General features: G+C 43.9%; 1 protein-coding gene across 1 annotated transcript in view; it reads right to left on the bottom strand.

The window, feature by feature from the left end:
* Positions 1-217: 217 nt before the first annotated feature.
* Aoah (acyloxyacyl hydrolase) overlaps positions 218-23,518 on the bottom strand; it is a 191,835-nt gene continuing 168,534 nt past the window's right edge. Inside the window, 5 exon segments of the mRNA XM_005369893.2 lie at positions 218-623; positions 11,116-11,192; positions 18,612-18,708; positions 20,748-20,807; positions 20,950-21,008. Of these exon segments, the coding sequence (XP_005369950.1) occupies positions 495-623; positions 11,116-11,192; positions 18,612-18,708; positions 20,748-20,807; positions 20,950-21,008 (422 nt within the window). The 3' untranslated portion in view covers positions 218-494.

Below are 23,518 nucleotides of genomic sequence, written 5' to 3'. Positions count from 1 at the left end.
ATCAATAACACAAATGACAGCTTATGCTGGAGAGGATTTGGAGCAAGGGGAGCACTCCTCCATTGCTGGTGGGAGTGTAAACTTGTACAGTCACTTTGGAAATCAATATGGTGGTTTCTTAAAAAATTGAGAATCAACCTAGCTAAAACCTAGTGACACCACCCTTGGGCATATTCCCAAAGGATGCTCAATAACACCACAAGGCCACTTGCTCAACTATGTTCATAGTAGTTTTATTTGTAATAGCCAGAACCTAAGAATAACTCAAAGAACTTTCTTAAAAGGTGTCTCAGGGTTGAGCAGAGGCAGCTTGATGTGGGAAGCTTTGGCATCACATGGCCATTCGGGTCTGTCTCCAACTGGGGGGGAAAGTGATCTATAGAAACACTACCAAAGAGGGTCCTCTGGGCCTGTAGCACAGCAATTCCTGGAGTGGGTGTGTGGGAGGGTTTATCCACCTTTCTCTTCCACAGGGGTACTCTGTCTGGAGACACTCAGTGTCCTCCTTGGTCTCCAAACACTTCTTCAATCTGAGAATTGAATGGATTTTCCTTTCCCAGGATCTGAGGCCATTGGGACTGAATCTTCTTCCAGACACGATCTGCCAGCAGCAGCGAAGCCACCTGTAGGAGAGCCAGAGTGAGAGACAGTAAGGAACCCACCAGCAGGCTTGGCATGCAGCTTAGTTGGTTGAATGCTTGCTTAGCATACAGAAGCCCAAGTTTTACTCCAAGTGCCACATAACTGAGGCACATGCCTGATCCCACCACTCAAGAGGTAGATGCAAGAGGATCAGAAGCTCAAGTTTATCCTTGGGCTACATAGTGTGTTTAAGACCAACCCAGTGTACATGAGACCTTGTCAAACAACAATGAAACTGACTATCAAGATTTAATACATTCTGTCTTTCTTAAACCTTTTATCACTGTTAGTATTATCTGAGAGAAACAATTTAAAAGAGGAAGAATTTCTTTTTCTCATGGCCTGTAGACACACCATGATGTAAGAGTATGGTAGAGAGAAGCTGTTCACCCCATGGCAGCCAGGAAACAAAGAGGGGATAGGCAGGGGACAGTGATAAGATGTTCCTTAAAAGGCCACTCTCTCGCTTCATCAAGGTTCTCTCTCCTAAAGTTCACTTCACCTCTCACAACAGAACCATCAGCTGGGAAACCTAGAATTTAATACTAGAGTCTGGGGGACATTTCATGTTCAAAACTCATCATCATCTATGGCGGGAAGATCTGAGGACTGTGCCTGAGCTCCCTGCCTCCATCTCTGTGTATTTGATCTCTTCCCTGAGGTGGGTGGGGCCTACCACTTTCCTAAGTGATATGGTGATGATGGACAACAGCCACTTCAGTAATTGTATCTCCCTATGTAGAACTTGGGTCTTGCTGGACTGATGGCATAAGAAGCTATGAGCTGATGCTAGGCTTCAACTAAGGACCAGCAAGAAGCTGGGTCCTCAGTCCAATGCTGAGTCTGTCAGCCCAGGTGAGTGTGAGGCTGTTTCCCCCAGTTTTGTCTCTGCTGACCCCAGAGCCTCAGTAACACACCTTGATTATAATATGGTCATCAAAAACTACAACGTAACAGATGTTAATCATTTTAAGTTCCTGGATTTGTGACTTGCAGGTATAGAACAAGCATATGTCCTCAAAACCCCATTCCTGCACTGCCTTAGACAGCCAGCAACTATTCCGTCTGGTGGCCTAAGGCCTGGGTGCTGATGACTGGAGGAGGCCTCCCCTGGATGAACGTCTGTCCTTATCCAGGAGGCAGATATGCGGAATAACCCCATGCCTGAGGGCTGTGAGGGAGAACCACAAGCCAGAATAGGAGAAAATATCAACTCTGCCTGGACAGGAAAGGGCAGCCCTCTTGGGAGAAGCGGAACTTTCGAGGGTAGGTTCTGGATGGTTCTCGGGGAAGCTGTGCACATGGCAGAGACCATGGAATATACACATGGCACATGGGAGGAAAATGGAGTGTTCAGGAAGCTCCGGGCACCCAGACGATGAGACTGGATAGGTAAATTGCTAGGGCTTGGATCCTGAAAAAGACACAGAATGTGAATTGCTTGGTTGGGACAAGGGACAACTTGTGTTAGATACGGCAGGCTGAGCACTGACTCTTCTGCCAAATGCCGCTTTCTTGGCTTCTGTAGCTGTATGCTAGATTTGCTTTGTCCCTAGTGGTAGCAGGATCTAGTCTTGGTTGTCCAGCTCTTTGCCCATCTCCACATGCCTTGGGTAAGGAGGCTTTTTCTCCGCAGATGATACATTTAGCAAATGGGCCTGGCTGATCCTCAGGGCCAAATGGCTATATCTCAGCAGTAATTTTAATGTTGAAATTAAGAGAAACATGATTACTGAGGGCCTGAGAGGGGAACACACTGTGAAGTTGGAGGGACACTGTCCTCAGGGGTAGTTCACCATGCCAGTTGACAGTGCTGTGTGACATTGGGTTGCTTTCTGGAACTCTGCAGGCCAAATTGCACAATAAGTAGGACAGGGCCAATGATCAAAAGCTCTTTCTGGGTCTAAACTGCATTAATACTCTAGTAATCGTTAGAAAAAAAACAAAACAGACTTAGTCATTGCATTAATCAGCCCCAGAATTTTTATGTATTCTATAGCCTTCTGAAGTGGACCTAAAAAAAATGTATTCAATTAAGACTTTTACTTCCAGATACTGAGGCTCAAACTCAAGACCACCTTGTGCATGCCAAACAAGCACCGTACCATGTGCCCATCCCTGGCCAGACATCCAACTAAGCATGTGATCATTTTGTTTCTTATTAACTTTTTAGTAAGCGTACACACTGGGCTTCCTTATGACACCTCATCCACGCATGTCCTTATACTTCACATACTCATCATATCGCTCTCCCTGCCCTCCTCTTCCTGGTCCCTTCTCTCCACACAAATGCCCTTCTGTTTCACCACACACACACACACACACACACACACACACACACACTTGTTGGAGGAAGGTCACTTGTTCTTCCCAGCCACCTGGCTAGCTTAGACCCGAAATAATCACACAGAAAATGTATTTATTAACTCACTGCTCACACACACACACACACACACACACACACACACACACACACACACACGTATGCATGCACACATGGACGTACACATGCATGCATCATACAAAACTTAAATCTGGGTTCTGCTTATGAGTGAGAACACACTTTGATTGTCCCCTTTTTCCCTCTCCATATCTTCTTTTGTTCTCCCTGACCCCAAGTAGGCTTTATCCTCTCCCATGTAGCCCCTTTTTGATTTTCATCATATACATATATTTAGATAAATTATGCAAATGAGAGAAAATGTGGCATTTCTCCTGTCTGTCACACATGCGTCCCTTAACACGATGGTCTATAGTCATGCCCACTTTTCCTCAGATGATGTGATTTCATTTCTCTCTACGGTTGAACAAAACCCCATTGAGTACAATATCACATCTTCATTGCTCTTGCGTGGCATCTAGGCTGCCTCCACATACTGGCCATTGTGAGCAACGCAGCAGTAAACATGAATGTGCAGGTGTCTCTGTGGTGTGCTGACTTAGCATCCTTCTGGACTCCCAGAATCGCACAGCTGACCACAGGGTAGCTGAAGTTCTGTGATGAGCCTCCATGTTGATTTTCTCAGGGGCTACACTAGTTTACGTTTTCTTAAGCATGGGATTTTGATAATATCCACACATCATACTACATAAAACATGTACATGCACCATATGCACACAGCACACACATCATCTTTCCACACATCACACATTCACCAACATAGCACACACACACACACACACACACACACCAAGGCTCAGGATAGCCATCAGGCTGGCTGGGACTCACTCACCCAAGGCACAGCCTGCCTTTGAGGACAGAAGCCTGGCCTTCTGGCGACTTTTCCTGACATTTTTCAATCAAGGATGCTGCTTCCAAGTCTGTGGAAAGCTCTTGGTGCAGCTTTTAAACTTGGGACATTTAAATTGTCTTTTTAACGATAATGTGGTAACAAGGCCGCTGAGGGCATTTATTTCCCTAATGTTAATAAGGGATGAGATGGGGGTGAAGGCACGAGAAGGAAAGTGAAGAGATGGGCTCAGCTTTGAGCTTGTGGTGACTGGTCTGAAAGCAATTAATTGGCTGTCACTCTAACAGAGATTAATGTTTTTCTGAGGGTATACTGCTGAAATACTTTGTCTATAATGAGACCGGCATGCCAATATGCTAGAGACTCGGGAGGAAATGATCTACGTTACTCATTCCTTCATCCATTCATTTGGTTCTTTTCACTGGGTCCTCTCCGCAGGTTTCTCCCCTACCCATTGTCTGTTGTCACTCCCATGATGCCCCATTCAGGGAGAGGCATAGCTGTCTTTCACTCCCTTTATTCCAAGCTAGTTGTTTCTTAAGCACAGGGTGAGTCTTTTGTTTGTCTCTATTCATAGCTTAAAAAATTAAGCCAGTATCTAGACAATCTAAAACAGAAAATTTACCAAACAGAAAAAGATAGAATAAAAATTATTATCTGTAATTAGAGTTGAGGCAACCTTTCCTAACACTGGGTATAGGTTTCTCTCTCTCTCTCTCTCTCTCTCTCTCTCTCTCTCTCTCTCTCTCTCTCTCTCTCTCTCTCTCACACACACACACACACACACACACACATACACACCAATGTATTCATCTATACATATAGTATTTTAAAATATGTTTTTCCTAAAGTGTAACACACAACCTATAAAGTTAGCTCTTTTTGGTAAGCAGTACCACAAGTGTGCCAGAAGTACAGAGCACTGGTATTCCCCATATATTTCCTTGGCTCTCCATTTCCACCACATTTCCCTGTTGGTCTATCTCATTGTAAATGTAGATTTACACCCCCATCTTTCCCAATGTACTGTCCTCTACCAGACTGCATTTATTTTACATCTTGGAGGATCAAACCTTGGTGGATCAGGAAACAGAGCACTCAAGCCCAGAACCAGTGACAGATGTAACCTTCAAAGTGATCTATTTCTAAGTGACTTATTCCTGCTAGCTAGGGACAGTCCAAAAGGTTGCACAGCCTCCACAAACAGCACTGCCACCAAGGACAAACTCTTCATACATACACGAGTCTATGGAGGGATATATATATATATATATATATATCATCAGAGATGCATATAAACATCTGCACTTCACAGCACAGTGAAGCCAGAAGTGGTTTCTGATCTCAAGTCAGCTTCCTGTAGTAGCACACAACATTTGACTTAATTGCTTGATGATCTGGAGTTGCACCAAGTGCTCAGTGATTACTGCTGGGAATTGAGAGGGTTGGGGAAAATCTATATTGACCCCAGGAGATACTGGGAATCTCAAATGAAATCTCTCTGATAAAAAACTCGTTTTGCGTTCCTCTATGCTTCCTCAGCTTGAAGTTAGAAACAGAAAATACCATTTGCTTAAAGGTGTTCAAGGGAAACCTTTCCCTTTCTCTTCCCTCCCAGAACAAACTTTTCAAAGTGTGCTTCCCCACCCCCTCCATTAGGGTTTAGACAATGAACATTAGCTCTCACAGAGCACTGTGCATATGATGCTGCCTTTTTCTCTTACAGCCAGCAACTGCTCATGCATTTGTTATGAAGAAGGCTTTAGGACAGCAATTCCAAGAGTGTATCTTTCAAAGTGAGTCTCCATCACTGAGTTCTCTGAAAGAGCGCCTTCTCTGGGCTTTCCCACAATCAACCCACCGGATGAACAGTGGGGAGAACTGGAGGCACACAGTGTTACTACAGCTCCCGTGCTGCCCCAGAAAGTCCCAACAGATGCTGTAGCTGAGAACCACTGCTTCCGAGGCTTGCTACATACATATACTGAATGTGTAGTTTTTTGATTCCAATAATGGTGGCTTTGATTGGATTTCATTATCAGTTTAGTAGGTGACCCATTTTTCACCCATGAGAATTTGAGTAAAGTAGTAAGAGTGGAAGACTCCACAAAAACCATGCTTTGGGGGCAACTATGGGATTAGACTGAGTTATGAGCATAAGGACACCATTTCTCTGACTCATTGCCTCCGTGCTATTGGAAGGTCCTGGTACACAGGCCAGTCATCTGCCTGGTAGACACCACTGCACATATACGGCTTCCTGTGTGTCTGGCTCCTTCCCCAAAGTAAAGCATGCCAGAAGGGGTTGGACTGCTCCTGTCAGGTGTGACCAATGTTCCAGCCATTCAGAAGTCTGAATGCTGCTAAAACCATGGGATCTCCACACCCACTGGAAATTCTTTGTTCTACCTTAAAATTTTCTTTGAAGAGTCCACAAAGCAAGGGGACTTCACACTCTGTTGTCTTCTGTAAGCTTCTGGTGGAATGTCTCTTTCGGCTTTTCCTCGTAAGCCCCCATCACACACTGAGGCCAGGAGGGCAGAGTTGAATTTCTGGCCAGTGCTACCTAGAGCTTGCAAATTTCTCTTCCCTCAGATGACAAGCTTCAAACTAAGCCATGTTTCCTGGGCCACCTGTATGGCTATTGACAGCTGTACTTCCTCAGGAGGTACACCTGTGTGTAGTCCCCCTCCTAAAGTTGAATAAGAAACACCAGGAGGATCAAATACCTGCAGTGAGACCCCCACCAGAGATTCTTTGGATGCCTCTCACTTTTCCTTTCCATGGTCTGTTTTTGTTGCTGCTTTTTGTTCTCTCTCTCTCTCTCTCTCTCCTACAAAATCAAGAACCTTTTAGTGAAATAACCATAGAAGAAAACACCAAGCAGAAAAAACCCACTATTTTTAAAAGAGAAAATACTAATCATGATTAAATAAAACCAATCACAAATCAAGAGACAGAACAAGCAACCAGTTGACAGGAAAAAGTCATAGAGAATAAGAGGAAGTCCGTGGAGGGAGAGACACACAGGAAACAGAAAGGAGGGACATCCAGCTGGAAGAATTTCCTTTAAGATGGCATAGGAAAATACACTCTTGCTGGGATGTCAGCTGAGGAGGGTCATGCAGGTGCTCTCTCTCTCTCTCTCTCTCTCTCTCTCTCTCTCTCTCTCTCTCTCTCTCTGAGCTTGCAGGTGTTCACTTCAGCATCTGGCTCTCCAGTCTTTATTGTTAAATTGAATAATTGAGATTTAGTCAAAAAGCAACATTTGGGGGGCTGGAGAGATGGCCCAATGGTTAAGAGCACTGGCTGCTCTCCTAGAGCTCCTGAGTTCAATTCTCAGCCACCACATGGTGGCTCACAACCACCTGTAATGAGATCTGGCTCCCTCATCTGGTGTGAAGGTGACCATGCAGCAAAACACTGTATATATAATAAATAAATCTTTTTTTTTTTTTTAAAGAGCAAATACAGAGTGGGGCTACAAAGATTTCACTGAAAACTCAAAATGGCTTAATGCCTTTGAAGTTGAATCACTGCTAAATTTAATGCAGGCTTTACCAGCCCAAAGCTGAAAATCCACCCTGCTTGTGTTTTCTCTGTAGTAAGAGTGCTCAGAGCTCTGCAGAAAAGACAGTGGCCAAGTGCTCTCAGTTGGAGGAAGGCATTGCTCTCTCGCTCAGCCCTCCTCACCAAAACACAACCTCTTGGACCTGGCCATATGTGGACACCACTGATTTTAACACTGGGAACATGGCAGCTGTGTAAACACCTATGTTTAAGAAGGAATTTAGGTCCAGCTCCAGGCTCTCTGTAGCGGACGAATGATGTTTTTATTAGTCAGAGCAAACGACGAATTAAATACACGGTGGTTGCTGGTTTGCCAGCTGGCCCAATCTGAGGTGCCTGCTTAGGAAGTGGGTTCACTGGCCCAGACTGTTCTCCTCCCTACACCTCTCTGCACAGTTACCATCTGGGCCCTCCATAAACCTTCCCAGGGCTTTTGTGTCTCGTGAACTTACAAAGCTAAGGCAAATGGAGACCCGGGGGAGACTGTTTAGCTCTTTAAAGACGCCCATTGGCTTGGTGTTGTGTGTCTCCAGCAGCAGACAGGTTCAGGGTTGAAGAGGAATAAAGAGCTTGATTCATAGAAACTCCCTTGTTATATCATAATGTTTGGTTCTCAGTTGGGCAGAGACAATTCATTTCTCTTCAGACAGAAACAGTTGTGTTCCCGTGTCCTGCTCTTGTGTTCACAGTCCTCCCACTTCTTTAACATGGCGGCTCTGTAGAGTCAATGGTCCCTGTGAGTTTGAAGAGGAGGCTTCGGGTAATTCCCAGGACGGGGCTAGGAGGACATTGTTTGGCAGGGAGTGTGGTTTGGATGGGGCTTCCAAGGCTACAGGCACCAAAGATACTGACACATGGTTGAGGAGGACCTGAGGGAAACTAGGTGTGGTGAACGCCATGGCTCTTTCAGTGCTGTCCTTTTCCCCGCTGTCTGATTTGGGACCCAGTGATGCTCTAAGTGACTCTTCAGATGCTGTAACTTCAGGGCTCTCAAGCTAATGTTTCACAAGGCTGAGCTATGTTGTGTCCACAGGCTATGAATTAGTGCCCTGATTCTGTGTAACATATTTTCACTGCTTGGCTTAATTTCCTTTTACTTTTTACAGTACCTTCACCTAAGAATTGTCCATCTCAACACTGCAGCTGTAGCTATAGACAAGGACAAGAGGAATAAATATAGATATGGTTAGGACATCAAATCTAGGACCTCAACCCTTCCGGACGGATTCTGTATTGCTGAGCTACAGCCCAGCCCTATTATGGTTACCTTTTAGGAACATAAGTCTGATTTCTGGCTAGGAAACATTCATTGGCCTCATTCTTCATGGAAAAAGGGGAACCCCATGCAGGCTTGCTAGGATCTGCTTCAGAGCCCCTCTTCTTTCCTCTCCATTCCACGCGCGTCTCTCTGTTCAAGCTGCACTGAAGCAGGTGAACCCCTCCAGCATTCTCAGCTTTCTCTAGCTTCAGACTTTTGTTCGTGCTGTTTCCGATGCTTGACACACTTCTGCAGCCTTTCCCCGCCTCTTCATTCCCTTTGTCAGTCATGGTCTTAGTTCTGATGTCACATCCTCCAGACACCCTTTCCTAACATCATCTTCTGCCACCTTCCCAGCTCATCATTCTTGCTTACACACTTAGCGTTACCACATTAAATTTATTTATTTCCCTTTCTCTCTCCTACTGTATGCTATAATCTTAAACAACGAAAACTGATTTTCTGTTCATTTTTGAGTTTTGACAGTTGGGCAGGCACTCAACACACACTACTGGATGGCAAGTTGTTAACCTGGACTTTTCAGCTCAATGTGTTTGATAGGTAGGAGGGTTTGATAGGTTTGAGCATGGTGGCCCACTGCTGCCCACTTTAGACATGGGTACGCATGCTCGCTCACTCACCACTCACTCACACACTGTGGAACACACCGTACAGGAATCATGTTAAGACTATGGGACACATTAGGCATTAGGACTCTGATTTCAATAACCAATTGTATGTAAAACATAACACTCCAGCATAGGCTCCCAATTTGGTAGACTTTCAAATTATTTTAAGAGTCAGACAGGGACAGGTTGATATTTGATAATGCAAACACTTACGTCCCGAGGGACAAAACAAAGCTCTGTGAGCTTTCAGCATCTTCTTTGTGTTTGGTTTCAGGTGACACCATAGCTGGCCATCTTCTTATGTCTCTATCCTCTATGGAATCAGACTTCTGTTGTGCCAAGAGGAGCTCAAGACCCCCTACCTCAGCGGGAGGAAGTGTCCCAAGTGTCTTTAGTTCTGACTAAGTGGGCAGCTGAGGCAGGAAGGATCATTTGATCCCAGAAGCGTATGGAACCCAAGGAAGAGTGTTTTAGAAGGGTACCTGTTCTAAAAAAGGGGGTGGAGTTTCACATTATTCTATATATATATATAAAAAAGGAACCGTTTTTGTGGAGCCAGATCCCAATTACTAGTTTCTAGCCAATAATTCTCTGAACAACTCATTTATCTGACACACAGAAATTCAATATTCTGAGTGTATTACTAGGATTTTTAAAAATTGGTTGTTTTAAACAGTAAGGTGGATATTTAATCTTCTTCAGGTTTACCATGTATGGACGTCTTCATTGCCTTTCACCCATTAGGCACCCCCTTTTTCTTTTTTCTTTCCTTTTGAGGTAATTTTTCACTATGCCCATGGACAAACGCTGAGCCCAGGCCTGGCGAAGATGAATTCCATTCAAGTTCTCAAGGGCACCTGGCCCTTCCTGCACTCAGCCAGGGGTGGGGGCCTTGTCATCAGCATACCACACTGACCAAAGCTGGGTCAGGCGCCTATGGTGACAGAGGACTGCCTGAGGCAGACGGCCATCCCACCCCGTGGAAAACCAGCTTTCAGGATGTCCAAGTGTCACAAGAGCTCCCTGATGCTTCCTTCTCTTCTTAAAATAGAAATGTCACAAGCGTGTCAAGAATATGGGGCAGATAAAAGTAGAGCTTCGCTGCCGGAAGGCTGGAGAACGGGAGGGGAGAGGGACAAGCGTGGCTAAGCCCCAGTCCTCAGCTCCCATGAGGTGTAAAGAAACCGGAGCCCAGCCCCTTCCTAGCACTGCTTGAATTCCGAGAGAAGGAATGGCTCTTTCTGCAAGCCACTGCTAAAGCATTGTTCTCTCATGGTGTCCGTTCTAGAGAGACTCATACAATGTTTCTCACACATCTCACAGTCAGGAACCCTTGCGATTATTACTATTTTAAGCACAATACATTTTTTGAGAATTTCATACATGTGTATGATGTATTTTGATCATATTTTGCAGTCATTTTTTTTTCTAGGTGTTGACTTTTCTTTTTACGTAAGGCATGGCTGATGGCTCTTTTCTCATTGGCCACTAGGGAGCCCTGAGCAGGTTTTGTAGGTCTCCTGGGGTAGTTCCTCAGGGTTGTCCTCCACATATTTTATGAACTGTAGAAACCACATCAGAGACCCTGGTAAATTTTGTACCTTATTTTACTTTCTCGCTGATTTTCACATTACTGAATTTTCTATGTTACATATGTGTTCACACAGTCTAAAATTACTTCTGGGAATAAACTAGCATAAACACCAACATATGAATGCATGCATATATTTTAGAAAACCAAGCAGATAGCCTCAGCAACACTCACCTCATTGGGGTGGAATCCATCCACGGGCTCAATAAGCTGCCACGGCTGGCCACCTCTTTTCCGCCACTCCTCTATGACTGAAAACACACACAGTTGGAGGGTTACAGATGAGTTTCATGCTGCCAAGAATAAGGAGCTCGTGTGATGTCATCCAGTGCCCCCTGCTCTTTTCTTTAATTCTTGTGTATGGATGTTGTGCCTGCATGTATGTCGGTGTGCTACCTGCATACTTGGTACCCATGGAAACGAAAAGAGGGCATCAGATCCCCGGGTGGCAAATGCTGGTGAGTTGCCCCGTGGGTGCTGGGAATTGAACCCTGGCCTTCTGGAAGAACAGCCAGTACTCTTAACCACTGAGCCATCTTTCCAACCCTCCAGCCCTTATTTTACCTCATCATGGCTCCTTCTGAGCTGTTGCCTTGGGCTGGGAGTTTTCAGAACAGCAATAATCTCCCCACTGTGTGATTTTTTTTTCTAAGTTAAAAAGAGCACGTGTGAAATTCACGGGGTGAATGTGGCTTGTGTGTTGGGGCGGGCAGGGGAAGTCAAGTGAGTGTTAAAATGCGCAGCAACCATTTAAGTCCATCTGATCTTTCCCTCGTGTGGTAGGACAGGCCTCTCTGCAGACGGGAAGATGACATTTTGCTAATATCTCCTCTCACGTGCTGCCATTTGCAGACACTGCCTACGTACGTCAAGCAATCACCACGAACAATCATACAGCGTGTCAGAAATATAATTGCATAAAATTATCTCAACACTGCATTTAGAGAGAGCATGGCTACAGAGAAAATATTATGAGCCCCAAAGAGATGAAAAGTAATAAAACTGTCCTTCAACAGGGATAAAAGACTACGCATGTCAGTTCTTCCACGGTGGCAGTACAATTAATTCTACGTTGTAATATCACAGAGCCAATAAGAATTCCTCACAGAAATTGCAGTCCCTGGAGAGCCTTTAGAGGGAACCATCTGAGACTTCTGCTTCCAGCAGAACACCTCACTTTTTTTTAGCATGCATCAAAATCTGCAGTGCAGTTATGATTCCAATTGTGCTCTCCACCCGTTTCTCCAAGTTTCCTCAACCTCAAGGCCAGAGGACTGTGCTCTTTCCTTCTCCTTATCCCGGGGAAGGATGGAGGCACTATCTGGTGAAGTCACTGGCATGAGGCTGAATCAATCCTTTGTTGCTTTTGCAATGACTACTGAGATGCCATCCTTTCTTACTGTCCAACCTTTGTCCTCAAGGTGGAAAATAATGTTTCCATTATCAGAGTTCAGTGGGAAATACCATGCTGATGCCCCACTTATTCCTGAACAAGGTGATAGGTGGCTCTTTTTCTTTTTTGTCTATTTTTGAGTCAGGGTGTTATATAGCTTGGATTGGTTTTCAACTTGCTAGATATACAAGGATGTCCTTGAACTCCTGATCTCCTGCCCCTACATCCCGAGCACTAGCATTACCAGCATGTACCAGCATGCCCAGCTCCTTTCACTTTCAGGGCGCACTCCTGGGTTTAATTGGTGGTTCTTAGAAGAAACTGCTGTTGGTAAGTAGCATTTGCACCTCTTGGAAGACTCTCAATGAGTCGTCCGCTATGCCATTATGTGGTGTGTTCCCCATGTGGAACCTCAAATTACTTTCTGCTGGTAAAGAAGGGTTCTTTTTTCCCCTGAGGACTGGTATGGATTTGTCCTTCGATGGAAAGCTAAGAGTTGCCCTGATGAGGAAGCCACACTCACTATTATGAAGAAGCTCAGTTGGTTCTTCTAAACCAGACTGCACCCCTCAAAAGTTTGTTTCCTGCCTTTGGCTGCAGTGTTCATTAAAAGGGAGTGGCCATAGGAAGCTGCCTTGCCTCTGTTTCCAGTTGCCTGCCTGTTTGGACATTATTGGGGTACACAACCTTGGAATCAGGTTTTTTGTTTTTGGTTCAATTCCAATTACTCTAAATTTCTTTGCATGTCATACTGAGGCTCCTCTAGGCTCCAGGTCCCCTTCCTGACCACAAGGCCAGCTCTACCTGTTCAGGGATGCCCCTCCCTGCCTGCTCATGTGATGTGCAAACCATTCATGCTTGCTTCAGGCTCTTCACTTTCCTCTTGTCCAGTAGGGGATGAGCCAGTGTTCTGCCCCTTCCTGGGAATTGTTTTTCAATTTGCTAGCTTTATGTGATTATCTATCAAACCCACCTCCAGTCTGAATATCCAACAGGTTATGTGTTAAGAATGGGCAGATGTGTTAAGAGTTTCTGTAAATGCAGAGTTGAGGTCACACCTATGGACCCTTGAATGCTGGTTCTTTATATTTATATGGTATCCATCTCTTCTCTCCTTGCACTCGATCAAAAATTGGCAAGGATGGGGTGGGGCAGGGATTCCACCTGGTTTGGACCTCAGCCTCTAGTCCTTGAGACCTCAGAAGTGATTTTGCTTCCATTCTCTTGTGTACCTTTCACTTCACTCATGGCCCCGCAACTTCCTAGATAGAGCCTGCTGGGAAACTGCAGGTGGATGAAGAAAGTCGCCAGTCAGAGCCCTTTGGTATTAAGAAGATACATAGCGAGTCGTGAACTTCATCCAAATCTCCATGGCTTTCCTGGTGTGCTGAAGTAGGAAGCCTCACGCAGAACTTCTAGACTTTCCACATTTGCAGAGAAGGTGGCATCACAAGCTCAGCCAAGATGCACATCTCCACCCACTACAATGTATGGTCGGTTTATACTAATGAAAATGTATGGTCGGATTATACTAATGAAAATGTATGGTCGGGTTATACTAATGAAAATATTTGACACAGAATGAAGCGATGTGACTAAAACTAATGAGACTAACTTTAGTGCAGTTTGTAAACCAGCTCTGAAAATACTGTCAACAGCTCACATACGAGTCCTTCACAGGTCCCTTTTAATAAGTAATTTATGTACAATAAATCACACGTGTTTCAAGCGTTTGCCTTCAGTGGTCAGAAGAAAATCTACAATAGAATCGCAGTGATTGGGAGGTGAGAAAACTCCACAGTGGAAGGCAAATGTGAGTTAACAAAAATGTTAAAAACTGTTTAAAAAAATGGTTTAAGTCAAAATGGAGTTCCTTGAAGGAGCCATTGCTAGGATAGAGTTCCCTGAGGGAGCCATTGCTAAGATACTTGTGTTAAAGGGGTCAGAGTTGCTTATGTAGGAGTTTCTTTCAGCTTGGCTCACTGTTGACTCCAAGGTTTAAAATTGTTCTAAAATATTTCCATTTTAATTTGAGTTTCTGTGGTCCCCAAAGGAATGGAGAGATGTAGATGTATCTCTTCATAGAACAGACAGATAAAATTCAATCATCAGAACTGATAACTATTTTCAAAATGGTCCCTCGTAGTCACTTTGGAGGCTAAGCAATTCTACACTTGTGGGATCATGAACAGGAAACACAGCAGTGAAGAATAAAAGAAAGGGAGGAGGATATTTACTCGCTAAGTTTTGCCACGAAGCATGGATATAATGTGGGGAGGAAGGGGCTGTTTTCTTCTTGTGTGGCAGGCAATGAGGGGACTGGAGCCCAGGCTCCTGTACATTGGACGAGGGCTTTAGCATGGCATTGCTACTCCAAGCAAGGACTTCTTCCCATTATCACCATACTCAGACAATTCTCAATGGTTTCAATAATAATAATGTATTCCTCCCTGTTGGGAAGCTTATCCATGCTTTCAAATTTGGTCTCAACTTTGCATCATAGTAGACTAGCATGGCAGAGTCCAGCCTTCAGAATAACTGATTTGCCATATGAAATAATAGTTAATATTAAAAGAACACAGCACAGAGTCATCAAGTATGCAATCAGTCAATCCACAGGGAAAACAATTTTTTTCATACAATTATTTTTTCTTCCAAAGTACTGGTTGCCACATAGAAGTGGCCACCAGGGATATAAATTTAAGGGTGAGTAACTCATAGGCAAGACTATAGGTTTTATGTGTACCTTGCCTATTACTAGATGGAATGATTCTTTGTGACAGTTTCAGGATAAGATTCTGTTTTCAGGAGAAAGGCAACCGCAGATATGGCATGTACTTCTTCCTCAAGAAGAGGCTCAGTCAAGGACAATATGGCAGATTAGTCTTTCCCACTTGTTTTTGTGTGTGTTTATGGATGGGCATCCACACATTCGTGTGTGTGTGTGTATGTGTGTGTGTAAGCAAGAGGTAGATGTTGAGCTTTTTTCTCAGTTGCTTGATACATTAGCTTTTGAGACAAGATTTCTCACTGAACCGGGAGCTCATCAACTTGTCCAGGATGGATGTCTGGGAAGGGAGTTTCAGGGATCTGCTCAGTGGCAGGATTATAGACATGTGCCACAGTACCCCATTTCTATGTGGAGTCTGGGGATCCGAACTCAGGTCCTCATGCTTGTGTGGCAAGCACTTTACCAACACAGTCGTCTCCCAGGACTCCTATTTGTGTTTTGGAGGAGCTAAATTAAGCTTCTTGAATGATCATGGAACATCTGTTGGGATTTGGTGCATAATATGTTTTCTCTATCTGTAAGTCAGAAAAATTCTACCCACAGCCATCTTTTTGGAGAGCCACAGAAGCAGTGGAAGAAGATTTATAGGGCGTGTGGTAGCTCTTGCTTTGATGAATAGTAAAACTAGCAGATATTTAAAACAGAAGTCTGCATTCTGATCAGCACCATGAGGTCACTGGCTGCTTTTGCAGACATACAGGGGAGAGAGCACAAGTTTATTACAGCTGGGCTGTCTTTGAAGCCAGGGGCAGCAGGAGGTATGTTTAAGCTGTCAATGTGAAAATGACCTTATCAGTCAAGACGCATTTCCTTCTTCCACCACTGGGAAGGTGGGGGAGAAAAAAGAAGGATGTCACAATGCTCAAGTTGACATGTCTTGGAGGCAAATTTTCTACTTCTGCTTAGTTCAGAAGCAGTTGGAGAATGAGTCAGCAAATGACAAATGACAGAAGGAGCCATCACCTTTCAGTGCTGGACCCAGGCTGTCAGAGCGGAGAGCAAATAGGTCTTGTGCCTACCTCCGAGTGTCAGGGATGCTCAGCTCTGATTTTCTCTGTCACAGGGATGTGAGATCGTGTGATGAAAAAGGAGGACATTTAGGGTGCGGTACTCAGCTCTAATGCAGTGTGGAGACTAGGGCAATTTTCATAGGGCTCCAGACTGCAGATTTAATACACACCTCGACTGGGTTTTTATTTCTGATGAAAGGAGACCTGGGTAATAATGAGCTGAATTTACACCGCAGCTTCCTTGGGGGACTTGCGGAAATATTTCCTCAGGTATGAATGATGATGCTTGGACTCTAAAAGAAAATACTTACTTGGAAGAATGCTTTACCCACAATGACGACAAGCCGGCAGATGATGCGAGCTAACGGTTATCCTGTCTTTGCTATTCCACAATCCTATGATCTATGTCTGAACTGAGATAAAAACATGCTTACAAATTCTGGGCTCTTCTTATAATAGCAAGTTATAAGCACTAGGGACAGATTATCAAGTTAATAGGCTGCCATGATTTTTAAGATGAGAGGTTATCCCCAGAGATGGGTCTAGAGGGGATGATTGTTCTATGTACTATGATAAATGCTAGGATTTCAAGATTAAAATTTCTTAACTTGGCCACAAGTTGAGATATTATAATAGTCCCCAAAAGGGAGATACAAATTCTGTCCCTTTCAGAAGAAGACATGGAAGTCCATAGTCATTTAAATGCCTTATGAGGCATTGATACAGGAAAGTCCCAGAACACCACCTTCTGCCTCCACTCTCCTTTTCCTGTGCCTATGTGTCTTCCCCGCTTGGGTGCTCAATAACTTCAAATGACCAAGAAGAAGCTTGCAAAACTAAATCTTCACACTTGTTTTTAAGAACTTGGAGAGAAATTATAAAACAGGAAATTTTTCTCATTGTTGACAGGAATTTCCAAGCAAGGGATTTGATACTAAGATGTGGATATGGTTGATCAGACATTTTCTTCACTGTGTAGCCATTGGCACAGTGCATATGCTCCTGAAAAAGAATCCCCACATAAGCACCTGTAAATAACCCCAATAAAACACACCATGCCCTACATAGACTCAGAGATATGAAAGTCAAGAGGGGCTAGCTGGGAAGTGGAAGAGTGTTAATGGGTGTAGGAGGAGGACAAGAGATGGTAACAGGAGGTGAGTATGATGGAAATATAGTATGTGCATGTTCAAAATGTCAGAATGAAGCCATTATTATGCATAATTAATTATGCTAATAAAAACATTTAAAAGGGAATCCCCGCTTGGAGGTTTTGGAGTTGGAGAGGATAGAGATGCCCAGCGAAATGCCTGCACCACCAGAGATAATGAATGGCAGTTGTAGAAATCATTCTGGACAATAAAAAATGTCCCACATGAATGTTAGAGATTATTAGATTTCCAATAACTTTACTCACATTCAAGGTTGGTAACGATCAAAGATCACGTGGTGGTGCATTTGTTTACATCAATCATTCATTACTAAGTCTTTAACCCTGCATTTTAATGAGAGGTTATTTATCAAAATGTCTCTCCCCGTGAGAGAGCTGAGTGTCATGTAGGCAGGAAATCTAGTAAAGCCTGATCAATCTTGTTGAAAGGGTGTTCAGAGCTGCAGTCCTCCAGCCTGCAATGCAAACCATGTCAGCTAATGTAATATTCAGTAATTCATGATGGCCATCTGCTGCCTTCCAGATGCTTGAGCTGGGGGGCTAGGGTTGAGGGACAGTGATGAGGAATCTTCCCTCTGCTGCACATACTGAAGCCTTACATTAGCATCATCTCAGCTGGCAGTCAATCAACAGGGCCTTTTCTCATCCAGAAAAATTGCTTAACAATGAAAATGAATCTTGGGAGGGTTATAAACAAGAAGTAATTTTTTAAAAAAGAGAACCCTTTATGATGAATGAGTGAGTCTAGTAAGCAAGCCTGAGTTCGTGTGGTTATTTGTCGGTGGCTCCCATGTTTAGTTAGAATGCTATCAAAAAATATTCTTTCCAGAGAGTTGGGACATGGTTTACTTCTAGAAGGACTTTTTTTTTCCTTTCACTAAGAGCTTCTGGTTAGTTTCAGGTCCAGGCTTATTCTAGGTAGTGAGTGCTCTACCGCAGGGGGCGTGGCCTCACTCTTTGCTTCTGTCACATCTATTTCCAGCACACTGGTAAACAAGGCATTGCTAATCTGGCAAGAATTGCTAGTTGAGTCCTTTCGAGTAGGGACTTCTAGCTCCAACTCGCCCCAGCCACTCACTGGTCCTGTTGATTCAGAGGCTCTAGAACGATTGAGAATTGAGGAGGTGGCATTGATTCTCAACCTGCCAGACAGCACCTCATGCTTTCTCTTTTCTCAGTGCTCAGAGTCCTCATGTCAGATACACAGGGGTCGCCCTGCCTAGTCTGCTCCATGCACTGTGTAACACAGCCCCACCCTGCAGTTGCTGAGCTTGCCTCCCATCAAGATGAAAACAAGCGACTTACTTTCGTGGAAGGCAAAATCCATGTAGAAAAGATTGAAGTTTGTGAATGTCTCGGTGGCTGCCATTTTTTTCAGTGTATTGGAGAGTTGGTCTGCTCTCTGAATTCAAGGGAAACAAAGAATTCCATGAAACCTCAGCTTTGACTTTCATGGGACAATTCAGGCAGAGAAAGAAATTGATCTTCCACACACCACTCCACTTTCCTATCTCCAAGCCATCAGCAGAAAACAGCTCTTGCACATTAAAATATATTCATGTGCAAATGGCCTAGGAACATATGAAAAATGTTACTATTCATTAGGAATCAAACCAGTGTAAATTAAAGTAGTAAGATTCTACTTTTTCTACATGAATTTGACAAAGATGAGATGAACAACCTTGACAATATTGAATGTCAGGGTGAATGAATGAAAACATAGGTTAGTTTCATGGCTCTAGACAAGAGCTTGGCTATACCAATCATATCCTTAACATGAAGAATATATCTTAGAGGAGCTTGACTTAGGAAACAGAGACACCACAAAACACATGTCTTGTTATTCATCATGGTGAAAACCTGGAAACAACCATGTGTCCAACTGCACACATGGGTAGATAAATCCTGCCACATTCATATGTTGGACATTGCAAAATAGTTGTGCTATTATAATGTGGAGAAACAATGTAAGAACATTGGAATTTGTATAAGTATTCTCAATCTAGTAGGCAAACCCCCAAGATACCTATGGAAGTGATAATAGACACTCACATACTGATACGTGAATGATTGTCTTCTCTGTATATGCGCATGTGCATGCACGTATGTAGGTATATGTGCAGATGTGTATACATGTGTATAGATGCCAAAAGATGGCCTCAGACATTACTGCTTAGGATCCATCCACCTTGGTTTTGGAGATAGGGACTCTCATTGGCCTAGACTTGCTTATTTGATTAGGTTGTCTGGATGGCCATTGAATTCCAGGGACGCTCCTGACCACTTTCCCAGCGTTCTGCTCTTGCTTTTCACTTGGGTGGTGGGGACTGAACTCTGGCTCATGTGATTACATGGCAAGCACTTTACTGACTGATTAAGCTATCTCCCTAGCCTAAATTTGTGTGTGTGTGTGTGTGTGTGTGTGTGTGTGCATACAGGTGTTCTTGCACATGTGTGTGCATGTGTCAGTGTCATACACAGTCATTGAGGTCAGAGAAGAATGGGGAGTCACTCTGTCACTCTCTGTTTTATTACCATGACATGGGTTCTCTTATTGAGCCTGGAGTTGGGCTGGCTGTCTTGTCTCTGTCCCCCACAGCACTGTAGTTACAGCCATGTGTGCAGCCGTGACCAGCTTCTTATGTATGTGCTGGCAATTTGAACTCAAACTTTCCAACTTGTGCAGCAAATGCTCTTAGCTATCAAGTCATCTTCTTGGCCCCAAAAGTTGTAGCTCAGCCCTCAAATTTGTTATCCCCCGCCTCTGCCTCTGCAGCATGATCTCCCAGTGTATACGAGCACAGCTGACTACAGCCCAATTTTTGTTGCTGTTCTTAGTAGATTTTTATACATTTTATGTTTTCAAAATTTTTTTTTTATCAGACTGTATATTTTTTTAAATTTGAAAGTTCTTTACAATAAAGTTATATTAACAAGATTTGTAGCTGGTAGACCATGCCTGCTATCTCAGGACCTGGAAAACTGAGGCAAGAAAGAAAATTTCCTGTGTTTTCAGCGCAAGCCTGGGCCACATATACAGGTTTGTCTCAAAAATAAAAAACAAAAAAGTTTCATTAATTCTTATAAAGATAATTTACAACCTATGAACAACATATAAGATACTTTGCTTATATGAAAGCAAATGAATTCTTTCAGACATGTGAGGTGATCCTCTCTGAGCACCTGGTCACACATAAGGCTTATCTTCCTCAGCTCCCCAGTTTATTGCCTTATTTTACCAGCTGTGTGTGTATATGTGTTCATGCATGAGACATGTATGCCCTCCTGGAGAGGGGTGGAGGTAGACAGGACACACAAGTCCTTTTGCCCTCTCTGGCTCCATGACCATGCCAGGCTGGTGACCATTATGCTGTAGATTCCCATCGTGGGGGTAAGTCTACTACAAACATAGTACAGGGACAGAGGACTCAGTGGCTCTACCTGTGAAGTGAGAGTCCGGAGGGTCTTGTTGGAAGACATCCATCCACTGCAGGGGCTGACCTGAGTGAAGATAAAAAGCACTTTGATTAAAGAGGCATAGACACAGTAAGGGGTGTGTACACATATGCTTGTGTGCATTTGAGTGTGTGTGTATGTGTGTGTGTGTGTATGATGAGGTCATGGAGCAGGCCTCTGGGCTTACCTGGAGGCAGCTCAGGAAGGAGAAGAAGTCTGCATAGGTCACATCTTTATTGAGCTGGCCTGGAAAACACAGAGGTCTGATAAGTCATATGCAATCAGATGGCAATGCCCAGGGACATTTGTAGATGACCCTGCTTCCCTTTCAGATGGTGGCATTTATCCTGATTTGATTTGTCAGTCAGCATAGCTTTGAGGAATGCCTGTATTTTACTTCTGTCTAAGCCCAAGTTAGGAAGGAGCCCTAAGCAGTCTATGCCCAGCGTTCCTTAGTCTTAGAGAGGAAAGGATTGGAGTGCTGGCCTCATCTCATCTCCAGGGACAGCAGAGTCTCCTCCAGCTATAAATGGACCAGAGTGACTTGAGCAAAGCTCATCACCAGGCAACACCTTCTCCTTGGTGATGGCATCAAACTCCAAGCTTCTGTGAGGCTCAGAGAGCCCCATCCCAGGTGGGAATGACCTAATCCTCCTTTCTGGTCATATGAGATACTTAGGTCTGAGCCAGTTGTTCCATGTTGAGGACTGGCATTCAGAATGCCTGAAATTCTGAACCAAAGCCCTTCAAATATGACTGGGGTGGCTCCCTTACACTCGGGTGGGATAGGGGATGTCAGTGGATATTCATCTCTCTTGATGATACTGGATTAAGAGTTTTTCCATAGTTGTCTTACTGAGTCCTAGTTAGGAAATGTACCTCACAGGGTTTTTGTTGTTGTTGTTGTTTTGTTTGTTTGTTTTACTCAGGTAAAAGAGGTGTATAAAAACAAAGGGGAAAGTGTTGCATGAATTATTATGGTTTGCTTATGAATCTGTCCCATTCCATGTCTGAAATACTCATTTCCCAGCCTGTGACACTGTCTTAAGAAGTTCTGAAAACTTAAAGAGGTGACCCTGGCTGGAGGAAGTAGTTCATTGGGAATGTTATACCTGGTTTCCAGTACCTCCTTTCTGTCTGCTTCCTGTTAGCCATCAGGCAACCCCCCCCCCCACATACACACACACCCCTCCACTGCCATGATACCCGCAGGGGTACATTGGGTCAAGCAAGGGGGACTGAATCTTGGGCATGATGAGCCCAGACAGACAAATCTTCCTCTACACAATTTGTCTCAGGTATTTTGTCACTGTAGGAAAAATTCTGTCATCCTGGAGAAACTGTGGAAACACTAGCTATAGCCACTGTGATATCTTCTCTCTCCCATTGCTGCCCATCCCTCTTTATAGTTTATCCACCTCAGAAGCAGTCAGTTTCTGTGCTGTGACTGACATACAAAATCCAGCTCCCCCACCAATCTCCAGGATGAACAGCTGATGCTGGATCCAATTAAACACTTCTCACACTTTCAAAAAATTAAAGAGGATAATAGAGGATCTTAGAGCATCTCAAAGTCAAGAGAAAAACATCAGGTGATGGAACAGGGCCTTGCTTTTTGCTTGTATATTAGATAAGAAACACTGAAAAGTATATTTGACTTGCTTGTCTTGGAGGGAACATATGTTGATCTTCCAGTGTGGTATAAGGGAATGTCAGATCTAGAAGGCCACAAGTGATGACTACCAGTAAAGTCATGGTGATCCGCTAGTCAAGTCTTGCTCTGTTCTGCTTTGCCCTGCCCTTCTGCTATCCTGCCAAGATAACAGCATCTTTTTGGGTGTGGGCCCTGGGTATATCCTGGTTCACCAAGTCCAGGCTCCCTTCCTTTGCCTTCTATTGCTTACTGTTCCAACACTGGCTCCCTCTGAACCTGGTGCACAGAGGGATAGGTCTGCCCAACAGGATAAAGTCTCTGTAATAAGTAGAAGATAGTTGGAAAATGTTTTTAAGTGTTTTTCTTTGATGTTGAATTTGCCAATTTGAAGGAAGGATGCCACAGGGAAGGATGCCTCAGGGGTGCTCAAGTAGAAAGGTGCTTGGGGTGTACTTATGACAGACTAATGGCGTAAAGGAAAGGGAGAGGGGGTGTGGGTCCTTCCCTTTGTTGGCACTGAGTCTTTATCATTTGCTTTTTAGATGTTATCTTGATTTGTATTTTATAAACCTAGTCTCTCCCCTACCACAGCTGCCCCTGAATTGAAGAGCCGTAGTGTGAACAGGTTGTGTGTGTCTGTAATTCCTTGTCAGAAAGACATCCTAGTTAATCAACAGGGGTCTGAGAATGTAGCTCAGTAGCATAGCTAGAGCATGTGAGACTCTGGCTCTGATGCTAGTACCAAAAAGAAGAAAAAATCCAGCAGTAGGCAGCAGTACCATCTATGGTGAATAGTAATTAGCAGGATCTGAAAATTTTCTTATACTTGTGTGTATGCATGTGTGTGTGTTCATGATCCACTGGGGTGTTCCTATGGATGCCACTGGATCTCTTTAAAGATTAAAGGGCAGGTTTCTATTCCAGATGGCTAAAAGATACACATAGTTTGTATCTCAGAAATTTACAAGTTCTTTAAGAGGGTCCTTAATGTTTATTTATATCTATATTTATCTTTATCATGTCTATCATCTATATCTCTTTCTATACATCTTCTCTCTCTCTCTCTCTCTCTCTCTCTCTCTCTCTCTCTCTCTCTCTCTCT

The sequence above is a fragment of the Microtus ochrogaster genome, unplaced genomic scaffold (genome assembly GCF_000317375.1).
Source record: "Microtus ochrogaster isolate Prairie Vole_2 unplaced genomic scaffold, MicOch1.0 UNK66, whole genome shotgun sequence".
Taxonomy (NCBI): Eukaryota; Metazoa; Chordata; class Mammalia; order Rodentia; family Cricetidae; genus Microtus; species Microtus ochrogaster.
Note: the sequence above shows the minus strand (reverse complement) of the source record. Positions and strands in the feature narration are given on the sequence as shown.